The 21,046-nt window shown below is 40.4% G+C and overlaps 1 protein-coding gene across 35 annotated transcripts in view; it reads right to left on the bottom strand.

Moving 5' to 3' along the window:
• LOC112922739 (kinesin-like protein KIF16B) overlaps window positions 1-21,046 on the bottom strand; it is a 314,279-nt gene that overhangs the window by 60,135 nt on the left and 233,098 nt on the right. For all 35 annotated transcript variants that reach the window (XM_072736435.1, XM_072736422.1, XM_072736421.1 and 32 more), the window contains one exon: window positions 8,743-8,832. In XM_072736435.1, coding sequence (XP_072592536.1) covers window positions 8,743-8,832 — 90 coding nt within the window. The remainder of the gene's footprint in view (window positions 1-8,742; window positions 8,833-21,046) is intronic.

Raw genomic sequence — 21,046 nt, forward strand, 5'->3', positions numbered from 1 at the left:
CATACCCCCAACATTTACAAACACCTGCTATGTGCCTTGCCCAGAGCTGGGCATATACACGACTCTCCTTAAACGTCTGGTGAATGAATGAGCAAGGCAGGACTGTTTGCTGGTGCTCCATGTGGAGTAGCCAGCAATTACAATGGGGACATAACACTGACAGAGCTGCTGTCCCATGTCACCAAAGTGCTAGGTACAAAACCACCACTGAATACACAGTTACGACTGCACTGACTTGGTCATATTCAGTATAAAGATTGTAACTTTTTCACATAAAATCTCACTCCTCCCAAAGCCGGTGTCAATCTTAATTTAGGCGTGAAGCAGTGAAGACAGATTTGAGGACATTCATATGTGCCGCCAACAATTTTTGAAAATAAGCAGTTTCAGATCTGTGTGAATTTAATACTGCATATTTAAGATTACTCATTCAGTTGGACTAACTCAAATGCTCACATTTTCCATCTTTTCTGATGATGTTATTTGCCTCTTTCAGGACTGAAGGATCTGTCATTGTCCTAACATTCAACAGAAGAAATCCAGTTTAGTTATCTGTGGGGACATGCTTATGTGACAGATTTTTGCAGAGAAGAGATATACTTTTCTTTGGTCTCATCTGGGGCACTCGAAAACTTCCTCTTCTTGAATGAACATGGCCATGGAGAGGGAGACTCAAAACAAAGAAGGACTAGAAATCAGGAGACATGAACCTTGGTTATGTCCCAAGTCCTGACATGACTTTCAACAAACTTGGTCTGGGCCTCTGAGTTCTCATTTCTAAAATGAGAAGCTGTGGAGTACCCAAATCTTTAAGGCCCCCTGACATAGAATCTCTTTGCCGGCTGCAGAAGAAAGCCTGCTGCTCTCTGCTTCAGACTTTTTGGTGGTCAAAGAAACAATCAACATGCTCTCACTGTCTAGGCTTAAACTTGTCTATCATTAACTTTGACAAGATTATTGGTCCCTAGAAATTACCTTTTAGAATTGGTGACCTATAATAATGAAAAATTAACTAATGCTCCCAAGCTAGATGCAAAAGAAATGACAGACAGCATATTAACCAGTGGCCCAGAGAGCATCATTTGGGGAATTTGGTCCTTAACTACATAATCCCAGGCCCCACATCGGATTTACTGCATCAGAATTTCCTCATTTGGCACCTTGTCCACATATCCAGGAAAAGCTTCCCAGCAAATTCTGATGCCTTTTGCTTCCAGCTCCCTCTACCCTTGAAAGCAGTGATTTAAATATTGTTTATCTATCAGGTGGAGAGGATGGTGTGATGCAAACCACATAGTGAGATACCAGGATCTCTCATAACAGACGGGGTCAGGAAGCTGGCAGGCAGTGTTCTATTTCTGCCTACATAGCTGTTTGCTATTTAAAAATTCAAGGGGGCTGAGGGCTTGGTTGGTGCAGGTGAATTTATCTAAGGCTTACTGGATGCTCCCTGTGGCTATGGTTGGTAGCATTATAATTTGAGTGGTGAGTAGATTTGCAATTTTTATATTAAATTTGGAATGCTGGTTATAAAACTGTTGAGAATGCATTTAAGTGATGGATGGTAAATAGATGTCCAAAACAAATCCACGGCCAGTAGCCAGTTTCTTTTTTTTCTTTCTTTTTTTTTTTTTTTGGTGCTGCTTTGGGGAAATTATTTGGAAAATAAAGAAGGTGAGAAATGGTTCTAGGAGTACAAACTGAAAGTCCCTATACAAATTAAATCACCTGTTGCCTAATCATTTTTTCCCCATCTCACTGGTATTTACTGGGCACTCAGAGACTGCCAGACATGAGACAGAACAGTTGCTCTAACACAGCAATCTTTCATGTTTTACTCAAAGGCTGTGAAAATATTTTTCTCTCTTAGCTCTGTAGGGAGAAGGGAGCCCCCTTGGAGATGTGGCCAATGGGGGCTGATCTGTCTGACACTCCGCGACTCATGACTCACTGTGATAACTCAGTTATCCTGCAGACCAGCACACATCACGTTCCACATGACTTATGCTCTCATCATTAAAAGTTCCCTTAGCATTTATTTGGATGGTATATTTTAATATGTAACATAGCCCATGTTCATAGTTCGTCTCCTTGCCTCTAGACAAACTAACACAAACCTGCTTCAGAATCACTCTTGGGGAAGATTATAAAATGGCCCTCGATGCTGGATTCCAACGCCTAAACTGCTCTCAGGGTGAGATAGTTCTCCTGAGAGGTGAGGTGCCCACTAGGCTCTAGCACTTGGAAGCAAGGGCTACTTGTTAAATGGATTAAAATAAAAGTCCTCTAAAGATCAGAATTTGGCATCTCTGAATGTCCTAGAATGAGCAGCTCTCAGTGACCCTTTAATTTTCAAGCCCCATGTCCTGCTATTCATTAAATACGTTTGGAGCCCACTAGACCACTGCTACAGAAAGCAAGGGGCAGGGGCACTAGGTCTTCATTATTCATGCTAATGGTTGAGATGGAATATGGTGTTAAAATAGTCTTTCTCTTCAGCTTCTTGATGAGCTACATTCTGATTTGATGGACTCTTAGACTATGATGTGGATAAACAGGTAAACTTCATGGACAATAGACATTAACAGTAATTCTGCCTTTTCCATGGCGAAAGGAGAACATTTGTTTCTTAGCATATAACTTCACTGATGTTTAAAGGGATTATACTACTGATTCTAATATAGTAAAAAATTTTTCATACAGAAATGATTTGCATGATAAAATTTCAAAGACATGCTCTCTAGCAGATGCTGCACATTACTTCATAGCCACTTTCAATAACATATTTTATCTGAGGCTTTCACAATCTTTTACAAACTAGCTGTGGCATTATCATTTTACAGATATGGAATTGAAAAACATAGGGCTTAATTTGATTAAGATTCTATACAAGGGCAACGAAGAGAAGTAGAGAAAGAAAGTCAGAAGGAGTTATTATCTTATACCATACATGTCAGTATATCAAGAGGACAAATTAATTCATGAAAAAAAGGGAAACCTATTTGGAATCCAGAAGAAACTGCTAACATTAAGGAAAAAAATAAAAATAAAACAACAATTTTAAAAACCTTGAATAATGCAGCACCTCCATTGAGGGCTTAGCCTACTCAGATAGTGAATCTGAAAATAGAATGAGCACAACAAGGCTCATGAATGATCCAATATCACCTGCAGCCAATCTATTCTTCTTTACTATTATATAGGACAAAGAACTTTGTTTTCTTTTTTATTCTGAAATTTGTCACTATACAAAAGCAATGGACTAAGTTTTCCTTTGGTTTCTGCTTTGCCCCTGCCCTCAAACCTCATGCCTGCGTTTCATGGGACCCAGTGGCTTCTTGTCCTTTCAATTCATGAGTTTGTTTTGCATGGAATATACATTATAGCTAATAATCAACAACCCCTTTTAATTGGTGCACCACCCAAATGTATACAAAGTATCCCGGAGGGGTCTTCAGTTGACATCATTCTCCTTAAGGAGATAATATAGTACACAGTAAATCACTAAGTAAATAAATGTTAAGTAAACAGGGAAATGACAGGACAGCTGAATGGGTAAGGAATCCTTAAAACTTTGTCACTACTGGAGGCAAGGCCCTGGGACTCTCAGTCTTCCCAGTTCTGTATGTTCTTTTCCTAATCTTGGTTCTTTGTAAATGGGGTCTTTATGAATGGTAAAGCAATTACCAAATTTCTTCAAAGGGAAAGTATGCACATGTGAATCAGAAGTCATGTTGATAGCTTTAAGAATGTGCACAGAGGCGGTGCCTGAGTGGCTCAGTCAGTAAAGCATCCCTCTCTTGATCTCAGCTCAGGTCATGATCTCAGGGTCCTTAGATCAAGCCCCGTGTCAGGCTCATGCTGGGCATGGAGCCTGCTTGAGATTCTCTCTCCCGCTTTCTCTGCCCCTCCCTCCTCAGCTCTCTCCCTCTCAAAAAAAAAAAAAAAAAAAAAAAAAGAATGTGCACAGAAGAGTAGTCCACCAAGAACATGTAAACTACCTGTATGTCTGTGAAGAGGATTCTGGAAATCTGGTAAGGTGGTATGCCAACTTTGTTACTAGGACCACTGCTCATGGCAAAATGATCAATGGTTTGATAAATGGATAAAGCATGTGCAGACTGGGGAAATGACAGCTCACTGGTGAGAAGCCATAGCTCTAGGCTTTTCTGAGTGAGGTGTCTCTTATAACCCAGTACGTCCCTTTAGGTATGTTGGGAAGCAGTGCTATCTCTCTTATACCTTCTTAGGTCACTAGATCACTCAATGCTAAGTATAGCCTATGGGAGTTCTGTGAGTCTGAGTGGTTAGCTGGACCCAAGATCTAAGAGCACTGCAACTGGTTACTTCTAGGGGCTAGATTAAGAGAAATTCACATTCTATGTATCCATCTTTGAATAATTTCAACCTTTTACCATAAACATGTAACTTATTATCTGAAAAAAAAAAAAATCACTGAAAGAAAAAAGAAAATCTCCATAAAAGGAAGTGTCAACATCAAACTTCTTTAGAGACATATACCCCAGGAAAAACAGGGCTAAACTTCCAGAAGGAAGTGTGAATGAATAGGATATAGTTCAGAGTTCCAAAAGATTACAAGCTATAACCTAAAGTTTTAAAGTAAACAGAGATTCTCTATCTTGGCAAGTAGTTAGAAATCCTGTGTATTTTGAATTCAAGTGTATTTTTTCAATATTTTTTCAGCTTGATTAAAAATGTGAAACCTTGTGTAACTTGGTAAATTTAGTATGTATCATTTAAAAGAAATCAAGAGTAGTTTGCTACTTGTATAGAAATAATGACCCCAATTTGGTGAAGGAGTAGGATAAATAAAACATGTTCCCACTTGGCTATGAAACAGTCATCTGTGAGAGGAAATTTTCAGCATCCTTCTTTATATGAATCGTTTTGATATTCCTGAAGAAGCTATGTCTTTCACAAGTCAAGTGATTTCTAGGATGTTGTCAGGCCAAGTAGATTATTTGGAAGTGGCTGATTACTTCAGTAAGATTAACATCATATACAGAAATGGCAATAATAAGAACAATAATACGAGCAATCATAACTGCTGAAAACCTAATAAACAATATTGACCTCAAGTTCCACAAACACTTAGCAAGTAAGATTATGTGAAGGTAGGTTGTACAAAAGGAAAGTCAACTTTATGTTAGAAATAGAGCTGATATTCAACTTGACATTTAAGCTTCATCTTGAAAATGTTAAATGAGCAATATTGTTGTCCTCTCATTGAAACAAGATTTATCTAGATCTACAATGACATGCTGCTGTATTTTTACAGATCATATTTTTTCCCTCCATTTTTAGCTTTATAGTATTGTTTGGTTAGAAAGAGTAAATGGGATCCAACCACCTGGGCTTCCACACTGGCTTCTGCTGACCAGTTGTGTGACAAGAGGCAAGTCTCTGGCTCCAACCATGGGAGGTCATGAATGGCAAGAGCATAATACAACACCCAGGGCACCATCAGCTCTCATCAGTCAGTGACTGATGAGTGACTGACTTCATCATCAGTCAGTGATGAAGAAACTAGTCAGAGTGTGGCCATTGTAAAGCTCAATGGCATCCCTTCAGACTTTGTAATCAGCACAACTTTCCTTTCTATGGGCACTGTTTGTTTTAGGATATTACCACACAACTGCAAATCACTATTCACATCACCTCCTCTCTTTCAAATCTATGCATACGGGATCCCTGGGTGGCGCAGCGGTTTAGCGCCTGCCTTTGGCTCAGGGCGCGATCCTGGAGACCCGGGATCGAATCCCACGTCGGGCTCCCGGTGCATGGAGCCTGCTTCTCCCTCTGCCTGTGTCTCTGCCTCTCTCTCTCTCTCTCTGTGTGACTATCATAAATAAATAAAAAATTTAAAAAAAAATCAAATCTATGCATACTAGTGCCTGTAAGTTCTTAACATTTTTTTCCTTTAGAAGAAAGAAATTATAGGTCACCAGGTTGGACTCAACACAGAAAAGCAATTTCCAATCTTGGGTGTCATTTCAATCCTGAACCTGTCTTCAGGAAAAAGTTTTCCATGAGAAGTCATACACGGATTGAATGGAAATTCTATCTGAGTTTCAAACATTCAGACCTTCTTTAATACATCTAGTAGTTTCCTACAGCACTCGGGATCAAACGCATGGCCCGGCATGGTACAGTCCTACTGATTTCCCTGCCTCATCTCACCACATCTGACATTCCAGAGGTCTTTTTATTATGGGAACGTGCTAGGCTTGGTACCATTCCAGGGCCTTTGCATTTGCTGTTCCCGCTACGGAAGATATGCTCACCTCCTGGTTTTTATGCCTGCCTCCTTTTCAACATTCAAACTTCTCCCGGCCTGCTCAGTACTCACGCCGCATTATCACATTACCTTGGCACTTAATGTTACCTAAAATTATCGTACATACTCAGTTGTTTGTTTGTTTGTTTATTGCTAATTCTCTCTGCTTCATGAGAGGAGAGGATGTAGCTGTCTTGCTCACAATGGTATTCAGCGTGCAGTTGTTCAATATAGACTTGTGACTGACTGACATCAGCTCGATTTTCCTCATTCGAGGGTCACTTAACTTTTTTAGAAGGTATGTAATACACTCTTCCCTTGAGAAGAATTTTATGTAAGTAATCATCTCTGCTCATTAATTTCACCTGCTAATAGGCAAATTCTTTGATTCACATGTGCACATCACTGTTAACCTCAGGTGTGTTTTCTTCTATTATATTTTCAAAGATTGCTTCTGTTTTGAGGTTTTGTTTAAAAACACTGATTAGAGCTGTGCACTCTTCTTTGCAAACTTCTGTCTCTCACCTCATATTTCAACTAAAATGTCATTTCATCAGAAAGCCAACTCTTAAACAACCTTATGCCCAACACCTTCTGCCCCATTATATTTTATTGATATTTTTCCTAGAAGGCATGCAGCTCACCTAAGATGGTAGCTGTCACACAGCACACATATTCCTTAAGTGCTAGTTATTATATTACTTTGTTTACTGACAGACTGTCCAATATGAATTGAGGATATGTTCATATCCAACACTGCATTACTAGAATATACTCTATTTGCCTAAAGAGTATGGCCTGGAACTAATGGCACTGAAAAAATGGATATGAAATTAACCACAGAATGAATGATATATATATATAATTGATATGATATAAATACATTTATATCATAGGGGAATTCAGTAAGTTAATATGAAAACCTGCACATTATTAAAGTATTGGTATTATAATCAAGCAAGTAATGAGCTGTAAAGCTCACTTTAAAAACAAGTCACTCTCTACATTAATATATACATGATACTTCCAATTTTTCTAGTCAATATTAACTTGGGACATGAATAAATTGCAGAAACTTAATATCTTGACTTTGATGCAGTTACTTCTGGAACTGAAGCTTCTTGAGGAACACTGAACTAAAATTCATACCTGAAACTTCTTCAATTTTTAATTGAACACTATTAGTACTTAACGACAGGATTTCAGATAACTCAATTTTACCAGAACTCAAGGAGCCATTTTATTTGCAAAGAGGAATTTTTCTTTATATGCATATCAGATAAGAAAGAGGAGAAGGAATGGAAAGGTAAAGGAAACATTAGTTATTTTTATGTGAACTGAATTAGAAAAAAAATACGACTAAATTATTTTTTTAGAATATCATAAGAAACTATAAAAATAGTGCTAAAAAGCAATACATAGGGAAAGCAGGCATTAGACAATGACTACTGACTGATCTGCAGTCAGGTCAAAGCAAAATTCCCAAGGAGCCGGGGCCAATGCAAGGTTTCCTTTAGTTGAAATAAAAGTAAATAAATAATAGTTGGAAGATACGCATTAATTTTAAGAATACTTTTCTTTGCTAAAAGTATTTTATCTTTTTAAAGATTTATTTATTTATTTATTTAAGAGAGAATGAGTAAGCATGAACGGGGGGAGGGGTAGAAGGGGGGTGGAGGGGGGGAAGAGGAAGAGAAAGAGAGGGGGAGAGAGAGAGAGAGAGAGAGAGAGAGATAATACTCCAGCAGACTCCCCACTGGAGCCCGACATGGGGCTTTATCTTAAGACCCTGAGATCATGACCTGACCCGAAACCAAGAGTTGGAGACCCTTAACCAATTGAGCCACCCAGGCTCCCCAACTAAAAAGTATTTTAAAAACTAGTCTTTGTCCAAAGAGGAAAAGATTAACAGTGTATCAAAACACCCTAGATATCTGACCAGATGCATGAAATGCCTCCTTGCTTCTAGATAATTCCATATTTATGATCTACCTCCCATCCATGTCTGATGGCAAATTAAGTTTTAAGACTTAACTTCTCAATAAGTGGAAGTCTAAGCATTAATATAAGAAAGGGCAAATCTATATTGAGGGATTTATTACTACTTCATTTTAATAGATCTTATAGTTGAGAAGTTATAAATTGATTAAAATATGTATTTAAATAAAATTCATTGTAAAATTTATGAAAAAGAGAATTCATTTACCATCACTTTACTATCACTTTCAAACTCTTGTGTTCAGTAAATGTTTAAATTGTGTAGAATGGAAATGGAACACAGAACAGAAGTTAAAAAGCTACCTTTGACAGATGAGTAACTACCATAAAACTTGGTGACACTTACAAGCTGATACCTAAAGCTGGGGGAACACTGATAATGCAATCAGCTCATTTACTTTATAAAATAAATGTTCTTAACTGGAGATAATGATTTCATAACTTACCTCTGCATACTTTAATTTCAATGTTTTATGCATTTCTCGAAAACGACTGTAGCGCCTGAATACAGTCCATGTCTCATCTAGGACAGTAATCTATTAACCGGGAAAATCAAAATAAATCAGCATTAATTAGAGGAAAAAAATGACTAGCATTTAAAAAAAATAATTTTAAAATTAACAAAAAGTGATTAGCATGTAAAATTTCTCCAGAACTGAAAACATTAATCTAGCTGCATAAATAAGACTTATAAATAATAAGCGTACTCTACTTAAGGATGCATCTCTGGTTTCCAAATCTGCTTATAAGCAATATGTGCCCATGTAAAATGAGAGACAGTTACCTCTTAATGGTTTATAAAGTGTCCCTTAACCCTTCGCTTGGTCTTGTAGAAAGTAAATCCCATAGGGTGACCTTTCTGTTATGACACTGTGCCCATATAAAATGTCAGTGTAGGTTACCACATGCCACCATGGTGGACAGGATGGAAAAAAATGAGAGAAAGAAAAGCTGAGAAAAAAAGGAGGAGAAGGAAGACGAAGAGGTGGAAGGAGAAAGAGAACAAAGAAAAATGAGAACAAAATTTCTGTATCTCAATTATTAGTATAAAAACATACAATATATTTACTGTATTTTAGAGAAGAATTCTCAACCCAGGCTTTAACTGGTAGTTGAACTTACTGTTCCTGTTGAATGTGCTTACTGGTGTACATACAGAAGCCCTGAGGCACATCAGCTCACATACCAAGGTCACAGGGACAATTGGAGAGAGGGACAGGGAGACCCCACCAGACTTCACAGTCACAGGCTAAGGAGTCTCAAATTTCCTTTACAATTCCCACATTTCTTCTGAGCTCTAAACCCATGTACCCACCTTGGAGACATCATTCTTTACAGGTCACACCACAAGATCTTCAAAATCATCTTGTCTAAAACTCCACATGCTCTCTCATCTCAACTCTAGTTCTTGTCTGGTGTATTTCACCACAGAACCCAGCAAGCTCCACCAGACAGATGCTGAAGCCACGCCTAACTGTCTCCTCTCCACCGTGACCACAGTCCAACAGGTCCTGGGTCTTGCTCTTTCTACTTTGTAAACATTTCTTCAAGCTTTATCCTTCCATCCTCTATGGTCATCACCCATGTCACTCTGGGCCATCAGGTCTCAGATGGCCTTTACTAGGGACTCCTCCAGCTGTCTGCATCCACATTTTCCCCCTCCAACCCCTTCTCTGTACAGCTGATGGGGTAGCTTTTTAAAACTTAAATCCAATCATTCCACACACCCTCCCTTAAGACCCCCTCGTAGTTTCATGCTGTTCAAAGAAAAAAAAAATCTACATTTTTAATCTTAAAGACCCGAATTTTAAATTTTTAAACCACTGCCTGCAGCTGCCTTACTTCTAAACTGTCTCCCCTTAGGTGTCTTCACTTGTGCCATACTCCCTGAACGCACATACTCCTTCCACCCCAGGGCATTTGCATGGGCTTTGTATGGGAAATCTTACTCTGTACATTACAGCAATGCCCTTCTCAAGCATTAGAATTCAGCCTGATTCTCACATGTAAACCAGCAGTAGTAGGGAGAATACTCATGTGGGTAGCTTCAGGAGGAGTAAGTCTTGAGTCTCAGCCAGTCTCAGGTTCACTTATTTCCCAAAGTGGCAACTGAGATGATTTTAGGTTACATAAGGATGTACTTTGCTTTTTTAAATGAATTTCCAGCATTCTGGTTCTGTATTCATTATTTACAATGGATTTTTTAATTGTGGCAGATTTCTTCTTACCAGTTCTCTCTAAAATGGTATTTCTATAAGGAAAAAAGGTAAGTATATTTCAAAAAAAAATCATTAAATAAAAATAGTACAGTAGCTCAGCAGCTGTAAGATTTGAAAGCTGGTATGCAAGTCACTCAAGCTTGGAAAACACTGCTCCCTGCTGCTAAGCTGGGGCGGGAAGGTTTTCTCTCTGTTCTCTTGGTTCTCTTCTCTTCAACAGAAGGCACTGTGATGGGGCCACCACTATAAGCATGGCTGTGAGGGTTTCCTTAGGGTGAGAACACAGCAATACATCACTTTGACTAGACACACCAAGTGTCAAAGAGAAAACAGGAAGGGTTATGCTGCTGCCCATGTACCAAGAGAGCCCAAAAAGGTAATGGAGCCATATTTCTGACCTGGGAGCAGTAAGACGCTGGATACTCACAGATGAGACCTTGCTGTGTTGGGACTCTAAATTCCACAGAAAGTCACCAAAGAAGCCTAGGACTCCCTCATCCCTCAGACTCTCCTGAGTTCCCTGTGTTACTTCCACTGCATCTCTTTAACTCTTAGTCAATTATCAGCAAAATCCCCTAGATCCTTAGCCTCTTCCAAGAACATCCCCTTCATCTTTACTGTAATGGAAGGCTGGCTCTCCCCTGAGGATCCACTTCCCTGGTAGCTCTCTCAGGTAGACTGTTTTCTCCCCCAACCCTTCCTCCCATGTGCTGGGATTTAGGTAGGCATTGTTGTCCTCCTACCTAGTTTTTAAACCATTGTTCTTCTATCTGTTCTAAAATCCCCCTCTGTGAAGCTCATGCCTTCAGATCCTACACTCCACTCATCTTGCCTGCAGTTTCCAACTCACCTTAGGCTCTTCCCGATTCTTTCAAGGTCTCCCTGTCATCTGCCCCAACACTTTGGAACTCCTGCCATGAATCTTGGTAATTCCATTGAGACACAAATGATCCCTCCAATACCCTGACCTGTTCCTCAATCTTCACCCTGGTTCTTTCCTCACTCAACTTGGAAACCATGGGCAATCATGACAACCATTTCCCTTGCATTCAACCTCAGATCTCTTCCTCCTGCTCTTGAAATTCCCTGGACTAATAGCTAAACCATAACCTTAGTGAAATCCAACTGTCTGCTTACTTCGGGCCTGCACGTGCCTAGCAGAATGTGACTGAAGAAAACATACCACCAAGTGGACTGACTGGTCTCATCTGAAAGTCACAATTCTCCCTTTCAGGTCAGCCTGGATGCCTCCCACTAGGCATATCCCATTTTCCAGTTCTATCCACTCTTCTCTTAGATAACAATTTTGTAAATAGTTTGTATCCTCAAGCCTTCTATCTATCTGTATCCTCAAGCCTTCATCACTTTTCTCCCTGTCCTCAGCTGATAACCTTAATTCCCATTTCACTGAGAAAATGAAAGAAATCAAAAGAACATTTCCCCAGGTACCTTCAAGAAAGTCTCCCCAGTTGCCACCATCTCCCTGTATCTCATGTTTTTCATTGTTACCAGGCATGACACATGGATCAGTGCTCTTGTTAAGGTTAAGCCCTCTTCTTAAACACTGGATTCCATCCCCTCTGGCCTTCTGAAGGATATTGCAATGTATAATGTTCTCTTCTCTATTCTGTACCAACACGTTCCCATTCTGTACTAGGTATACCCATCATCATCTAAATAAGCTATTATTTCTCTCATCTTAAACTCCCACCCTAGCCTCCCTTTCCTTTCTAATTACCACTCCATTTCTGTCCTTCTCATCAATAACAAAACTCCTTGGAAGAGTTTATTCTTGATACCTCAATTTCTTCCCATTATCCCTCGAATCCATCGCAATCTACTCAGCATTCCACTCAAACTACTTTTATCTCATCAACAATGCCATATTGCTAATCCACTGGTTAATTCTTGGTCTTGATCTTACTTGATCTATCAGTAGGATTTGATGTACCTGACAGCTCCTCTTCGTAATACCTTTTTCATTTGGCTTCCATGCTGCTACACTTGCTTGCCTTAATTTTCCTTGCTGAGCTTTCTCTTCATCTCCCTGACCTCTAAACATCAGTGTCCCAGGGCTTAGTCCTTGAACATGTTTTATTTTCTACCTGCACTCACTCCTTTAATGATCTCATCCCATCTCATAGCTTATATTTATATGCTGATGATTCCCTGGATGCTCCTGTCTGATCCCTGAGCCCAGACTCATATATTCTACTGCCTACTTGAATGTCTAATTGCACATCATACTTACCATGGCTTAACTTATCAAAATTAATCTCCCAAACTCCTTCCCCTTCCTGCCTCCCCATCTCAGTAAATGGCAATGCTACTCAACTACCTGTTCAATCCAAAAACTCTGGCATTATCCTTGATGTTCCTTTTCTCTCATAGCTCATATCCAGACAGCAAATCCTTTCTACCTAATTCCCAAACATAATGAGACTGACCAGTTCTCACCATCACCACTGTTCACATCTTGATCTAAGCCACCATCCGCTCTTGTGTGGGTTATTTTTAACAGCCTCCTAATTGATCTCCTTGCTTCTGCTTTTGTTTTCCCATGCCCCGCCCCCACCTCCCTTCATTCCTTTCTCACACCATAGCTGAAGTGATCTTGTTAAAAATGAAGTTAGATAGGGCCATATCTTTGCTCAAAGAGGACGACGTCCTTCCAACCTGTCTTATCTCACTCAGGGTACAATCAAGTTCAGCTGACCCACACAGATTGCTATGATTTGCCTCCTCTCTGGCATCATCTCCAACCACTCGCTCCTTTGCTCATTCTGGTTTCCTCACTTATCTGGAACACTTCAAACATGCTACACAGTAAGGATGGCCTCAGGGACTTTTCACAAGATTTTTCCTCTTTCTGAAATACTCTTTCACATGACCAGCTCCCTCAATTCCTTTAGGTCTGGATTCAGTGTAAGCAGCCTTGCTGTAAATCACTGCTAGTACTGCTGCTCCAAAATTAAATACGGTGCCCTACTAACCTCCCACACTTCTCCTCCCCCACCCGCCCTCATGGGACTCAACACTACCTTTCTAATCTCAGCTCCCAGTGGATCAGAAATCTCGAACTTTAGACAACTTAACCCAGAAATATGGCATATTCATTGGTCTTTTGCAGTCTTTTGAATGGCCTCCTCAGTTGTATACCCCATTCTATAAGTAGGGAGCTCCTGGTCAGCCTCCGGGGGCATCCAAACCACAATTCCTCTCTTGGCAGCTTCCCCACACTTCTCTCCCTGGAGAAATCATTCCCTCCTCCATGATTCCTTAGCATGTAGTTCACAGCTTAACCAGAGAACATACCACAGGATATAAGTTATGTAACGAAAGTTGTATTAATAAACCTACAGAACTGGTATTAGTTATATAAATGTCTTTCTACCCTAAAAAATTTCAAGCCTTCTAAGAGAATGAGCTTTTGGCAGTAACTGGGGTAGAGGGGGAGAACTCTCACTGTAGAAATAAACATTTATTGAGCTACTACTATGTGTTACGTGCCACATTAGATGCTGGCAGTTTGCTGAAAGATATACTTAAGATTATTTTTCTTTTCCAATTAGATAAGAGTTCCAAGCTTGGCTCAGATCTGTCAACATGGCACTCAAGGCCTGCTGCCACCCTGTCCATATACCTTGTTTTGGTTGGTATACGGTTTCTTTGAGGTTCACCTGAATCACGAAGATTTTTTTTTTTGTAACTGTACTGAGAATATGCTGCTTTCTCAATATATTTGTAACACAAGTTTACAGTGACACACATAGAGATTTCTAAATTCTTTACCTTGGAGATCTTTATCTGACTCCAAGTTAAGTACAGGGATACAATGGTTCAAACTTCCTACTTTTTGTATAAAATATGTAAATCTCCCTTTGTCTGCCAACATATGAACTGGAAGAGGACAAGGATGATGAAGCATCAAGGCCAGCCATGACCACTGCATAAATGGGGGGCAAGGCAACCACATATGTCCTCTCTCCACAGGAAATGTGGAGTCAAAGTCAAATCCCTTCTTTATAATGGAGATGCCATCACCCCTGGAGGTGGGAAAAGGCACATGTGAAGTTTGGAACAACTACACAGAAAGGCAAAATATATATTAAAATCCTATTTTGCCCTAAATTAAAACTGGGCATGGGATGAGGTGTTGATGCAGAGAGAAGGAAAAGAAGATCACTACGCCAAATAAAACAGGTCAAAATATTCGATTATTTTCTTCAATGTCGAGAAAGTAGGGCATCATTACTGCATATCTTTGAGGAGCAAATTCATTACTTCTCTGTTCCTGGATGGCTCTGCTGATACAAATCCATCTTTTCTGGGCCATAAAATGACCAAGGGCTACTTAAACAACAAAAACACATCCATAAGATGAAGTGTATTTACTTACAAACAATTCTCTATTGAGTCCTTTCCACAAATTTATGTTATATACATATTCTGCTGGTTTGAGAATTGTCGATTTTAAGATCTGTCATCAGTATATATTCCTTTGTGTATATCTATCTGTATAAGAATGAGAATCTACAGTTTTTCACCCAAAGAAAAATACTCCATGTAAATAGTTACCTGTAGAGTTCTCCCAAACAACATTTATTTTCTAACATTTCAAGGAGCTACCTAAAGTATATAAAAATAAAATTCCTTCTCTTTAGTAACAGTTTGAAGGAAATCCTCAAATGCTAACCTAATATACACTACAAGTGTCTACACGAAAACTACATACTAAAGATTTGTCAGATTTTTGCAAAATACAGTCTTCTACAGAACTGTGAATATGCTTGAGGGAACATGAAATATATTACAAACATTGGAATTTATATGGTAGCAAATATTAATACATCAGACTTAATTAAAAGCTCAGACAATAGGCAGCCTGGGTGGCTCAATGGTTTAGTGCTGCCTTCAGCCCAGGATGTGATCATGGAGACCCGGGATGGAGTCCCACGTCGGGCTCCTTGCATGGAGTCTGCTTCTCCCTCTGCCTGTGTCTCTGCCTCTTATCTCTGTGTCTCTCATGAATAAATAAATAAAATCTTTAAAAATTAAAAAAAAAAAAAACCTCAGACAACTGTCACAAATGGAACTAAACTAGAAGTATTAAAAAAATAAAAAAAAGGCTGACATCTCATTAACTATAGCCTGCTATCATCCTGTAAGTCCTTGCTCTGGTCTGTGTCTAAGATGGACAAATCCTTCAAAGGATTTCTAATGGGCATGCTTGCCCTACCTTTGTGGAGTCCACTGTCTATCTTCACTGGGATTGCCAGGAACCTCTTCTGGTCCCTTAGCTCATCCCTTTCCTTGGGATCACTCCTCCACAGGCCCAGACTGGACTCCAGGTCAGTCTTCTGGCCACTGGAGGGCCAGCACCTCATTTCCCTAGCTCCCTCCACCTTCTGGTGGGGCCACATTAGAATAATTCCCCAAATCAGGCAGTCTATGGTGTTAGCTTTCTCTTCGGGGTGCTGTCCCCCTAAAGAAAGCAGAATGTACAAAATTTATAATATTTTTGACTCAGCAGGGTTACTCCTACTTGGAAAACCTTCCAAGTTACATTCTCTGCAAGGAGTATTTCAAAATGTTCTAGATTTTCAGTCCTCATGGACAATGATCACGTTTTACCGAGGTGAATTAGGGTCACCTAGACCAACTTCCTGAGTACCTTTCAGCCCATCTCAAAATGACACTATTGCTAGATTCTCTTCCTCCTGCCTCCAAACCTCTTCATCTTCACTTCAGTGTCCACACTCACCTCTACTTAAAAGGAAAGTCCCTCCCTAAGGTTGGTCTCAACTGCACTGCTTCCTCTTGCCCACATATCACTTGTCTCTGTCTGCTCTCAGGCCCCTATCACTGAAATCCACAAAGATGTTATTTTATCTTCCTGCCTGCTCCTCAGGACCCCCTTTTGTTCTGCATTCTTCTTGTTTCTGCATGTTTCTCTCCCACTTAATGGAACATAGAATACACGGACAATTTATTCATCTTCTCTGTCCTTCATTATCTTGATACTTCCAGTATGGTCTTTAAAACAACTACGTTACAGGGATCCCTGGGTGGCTCAGCGGTTTAGCGCCTGCCTTTGGCCCAGGGCGTGATCCTGGAGTCCCAGGATTGAGTCTCACATCGGGCGTCTCACACCCTGCATGGAGCCTGTTTCTCCCTCTGCCTGTGTCTCTGCCTCTCTCTGTGTCTCTCATGAATAAATAAATAAAATCTTAAAAAAAAATAAATATAAAATAACTATGTTACAGGTACCAAATGAGTATTTGTTAAATAATAATGGAGACAGTAGAGCCCAGAGTCTTCTTTTCAATAAACACTTTTCTGCTGCACTTTCTCTCTTTCTACGCTGAAATGTGCTCAGTGGATCAACCTACATTTAATCCTTTTCTGACTTACCTATAGCTGTTTAAAGTTTTTATAAAGTAAGCATTAGAGGAGATAATAGGGTAGGGTAAAGAATTGTAAAAGAAAGAAAGAGGAAATGTCACATATCAAATTCTTCTACAGAGAGGAGCCTGCTGATCAGAAGAAACACAAGGAAAGGCTGGAGTAAGAAGAGTGCAGGGAGTAGATGTGAGACTCCCAAAAAACACATGGAGAAACAAAAGTTGCCTTTAAGGGGATGGGTCCTAGGAACTTAAGAGCATTTGTTTCTGAATGTGTAGGTCCTTTGGGCATGTAAACTTGGGGAAGAGGCCTAAGAAGTAGGCTGAAGCAGAAACTTTCCACATAGCAAGGGGGTAGCCGCCGGAGCTCCCAAAGGATATCCAGGAAGCAGGAGACGGAAGGCTAGTGCTTTGCAGAGAACATAATTAGCTAACAGGGTATATTCAGTTATTTGCTCTGAGATGTATAATGCACCCCCCCCCCCCTTTGCTGGTTTCCCTAGGGAAACTTCAGGCAGGTTTTTATGCCTTTCTTTCAGAGAAATCCAAGAGTGCCATGTTCTGTAACCGAGTGAACACAAAGGAAAAGACACTGTGTCAGCAACCACCCAAGTGGTGAGGGAATAGCTGCCATGTGAATTGTGCCCAAAAAACTGCATAATGAGATCCGGAAGTGAACAGGCATCCCCCTCCACTGCAGTGGCACTGGGAACCAATAAGCCTACCAACTATGGAAATTCTGTCTCCAAGACACCTGAGTCAAGAAGCTGGGCCCCAGTAGGAGGACCATGGTCTTAAAGCCAGCACACCAGGCAAGGAGGGAGAAATCCATAATCCAATCCTAGATCTGCCCTGGCTGTTGGTGACACGGATGGGAGGTGTATGGAGTTTGAAGCATAAAGACTCCTGAAAGTAAAGGGGCTACACAGATAGAAGATTATTCAGCCTTTATCCAGGAAACCCCCCAGACATCATCCTTCTGTGTAGATGTAGCACCAACAAGTACCGAAGTGCCTCAGAGCCCTTGGCTTCCAAATCTGGTCTGAACATGGCACACCACGAAGAAAGGAGCCTGGCAGCTGGCAGCTGAGTAACACCATATCTACATAACTACCAAGTGATGCAAAATCAAATTGCACTTTCGAGCTGACCAAAGTCTCAGCCTTCTGCAATAACTAGAAATTGTGACTTCTTTATGCTTCAATTTCAGCACCTCCAAAATCAGGATAATACCATTTATTTCAGTGTACTTACTCTATCTACCAGTTTGAAGGTAAATTTGAAAGAATGTAAAAAGACTCTAAGATTCTGATAAGATGGATGCCTTTCAAATCTAAGATCATTACTAATAAATACTTTTCCTTTCCCCTAACACCTCTGTAAAACCAGTGAGAGCTAGGGAAAATTACCTTACTTGAAAATTGTGGGAAATTACGAGAATTGAGAGCCTCACTGATCTTCCTTCAAATTACCAAATATTCAGAGGCAAAGCCCAGAAGGCAAACTTTCTACGAGGCATCACTGGAGAATGGAATAATGAAGAACTTCTGGATTAAGACAGATTTAGATCCTAATTTTAGCCCAGTCACTAATGAGCTGTGTGACTTTGGCTATATTACACAATTCTTCCATGTCTCAGTTTCTCCATCTGTGAAATGGGTTCGTGACATTAACCTACAGATAAATGAAAAGCATGTGAAACAACCAGCAGGGTGTCTGGGTGCCCAGTAAATGATAACTCCTGGCACTGTGATCATATTCCTAAAGAAAGGTCTTTTCTTACGCACTACTGGAAGGCAAGGGGTATCCTTGGGTAGCAACTACAAAAAGGGGAATTCAAACCACTTCATGATTTATTTTAAAACCAATTTTATTCTAGGAAGGGATGTCAAACCCCCTCAAATTCTGAAGTTAAGGGAAACAAAATATTAATATATTCTTATAAGGAAAAAAACCAATTTGAAATGAAAATTCAAGGCTTGGCTGCAATGTGATGTGCTTGTGAGTCAATCTCATTTCTTTTTTGCCGTTTCTCCTATATGCAGCTTTCACTTTGTGAAGACACACACAACTGCTCAAGTGAAAGTGATATAAAAGATTAGTTGCTTTGTGTGAAAATTGGGGAAGGGAAAAACGTTTTTTCTTAATTTTTTCAGTGAAAGAAAAAGCTCTCAGAGAGATGGAGGGGTGCTTAAAAAAAAGAGGATAAGATATGATTCTTCAAGTTCCAATGTTATTTCTCTCACTTGTTATCTATGTTTGAAAATAATACACAAACTGAATATTGGGATCTAGCTGGACCACGGCTTATACAACACTCCATTTGTCTCAGCTATACTAATACACACTCAAGGAGATAATCTATCAAGTTACTAATAAACAGAGATTCAGATGCCAACACACAAATCCTTCTGAACATTTATATTCTATCAAATTAGGAGTATTTCTAAAAGATATATGTGTGCATAGTTTATCTAATAGACTAGAATGGCTCTTATTTCTGTTCTGCCAAATAAAGAGGAATTTCTCTGACTATAAATGTGCTTGCTTCAACTCTCAAACTGCAAATTTCCTGAGCATTTCCTTTTCATTCTCCCTGGCATCTCTAACCCCCATCAAATTCTCCAGGTTTGTCAAAGCCTTCGTAATAGCCCTAATTTACAAAGTGCCTGCAACTTGGCCAGAACTCAAGATAAAAAATTAAAATACACACAAAAATAACTGTAGATTTTGAAAACAGGCAAGGATGTGATAAGGGCCACCATGTCTCAACCAACCCTAAAACATGGCCTTCATTTCTAAAAAATGCGAAAGTAGTGAAATGTAGAAGGCATACTAAAATGAATAAGCAAGGGCACTAGTATGGCTCAGACTTCTCAGATCTGACATGGGCATTTGGTACCCTACTAGCTGTGTGGCCTTGGGCAAGTCACTCATAATTTCCTAATTCATTACATTCAAATAATACTCCCATTTTGGAATAGTCCCCACATTTGTAGAAATGTCTGCCAAAGTGACTAGGCTGAAGAAGGTGCTTGATAGACAACAGTGTCCTCCTTTGAACAGAGGGTGCAAACTCAACTGACCTACAGGTCTTAGAGAGGAATGAAACTCCAAGAGGCTCGTGGAGGACAACAGGGAGCAGAGCGGGAGTCTCCGTGCTATATGAGCACTTTCAATTCTGCTACAGAGGACAGATGAAGCTCATCAGAAGGACTGAGCATTGCCAGCAAGTAATCGAGCAGTTTACCGGATACAGGTAAACCTCAGAGAATGTGCCAAAACAGTGAGTACTCGAGCAGCCTGGGAGACACAAAAGTATTCAAAAGATATGCTAAATAAGGGCCTGTAACCTGTAGGGCACACCAGAGAAAGAATAAATAAATATGATGGAACAGATAAGAACGTTACCTGGAGATGTAAAGTGTTAGGTCATGACTCTACGTGCTCAAGGCCAACAGCTAATTCAGTCCTCCATGGACCACTGGTGACAACGACCCCACCCCATGCTGGGTGCCATGTTCTCTACCTGAGGAGCGCTGGTGAAGACCAGGGCTGTTCAGCAGGCCACCAGCCAGGCACAGTGTCACCAAGCAAGTGTGCTGCCTCCGAGTACCATGTCTGCTGAGGCCCCTCGCTCAGAACCCCAGGCCTGGCAGGCAGTGCGGGGGCAGAGAGCAGCTGGGCAAGTGAACTCTGGGAGACGGGGTCAGACTGCACACCCTTCCCACATGCCCCTTGTAGTCCCTAAACGGACTTATAGACTGTGTGATCGAACACTTCATTCGGTCCGTGAGCCTTGTTGTGCATTCGGACTTGGTGCACCGTCCCCTCAGATGACCTCTGTCACCAGAACCAATGAGGTCAGAGGGCACGGGCCCATCCCAAGAGAAGCCACTGTTCAGTCCCACTCAGGACTGCCCTTTGGGACACCGGCCCAGGGTGCCCACATTTTCTGATGTTTTATAGGAACTTGGAAAATCTGGATTTCCGTTTCAGATCTCCCATGTTCAAAGTGCTGACCGCTCCTTGAACGTTTCTAAAATCTATTCAGGCAAAATAAAACATAATCTCCACTGCCACTGCTGCTTTGCTTCCACTGCCTCAACATTGTGGCACAACTGTGT

This window comes from Vulpes vulpes, chromosome 14, assembly GCF_048418805.1.
Source record: "Vulpes vulpes isolate BD-2025 chromosome 14, VulVul3, whole genome shotgun sequence".
Lineage (NCBI taxonomy): Eukaryota > Metazoa > Chordata > Mammalia > Carnivora > Canidae > Vulpes > Vulpes vulpes.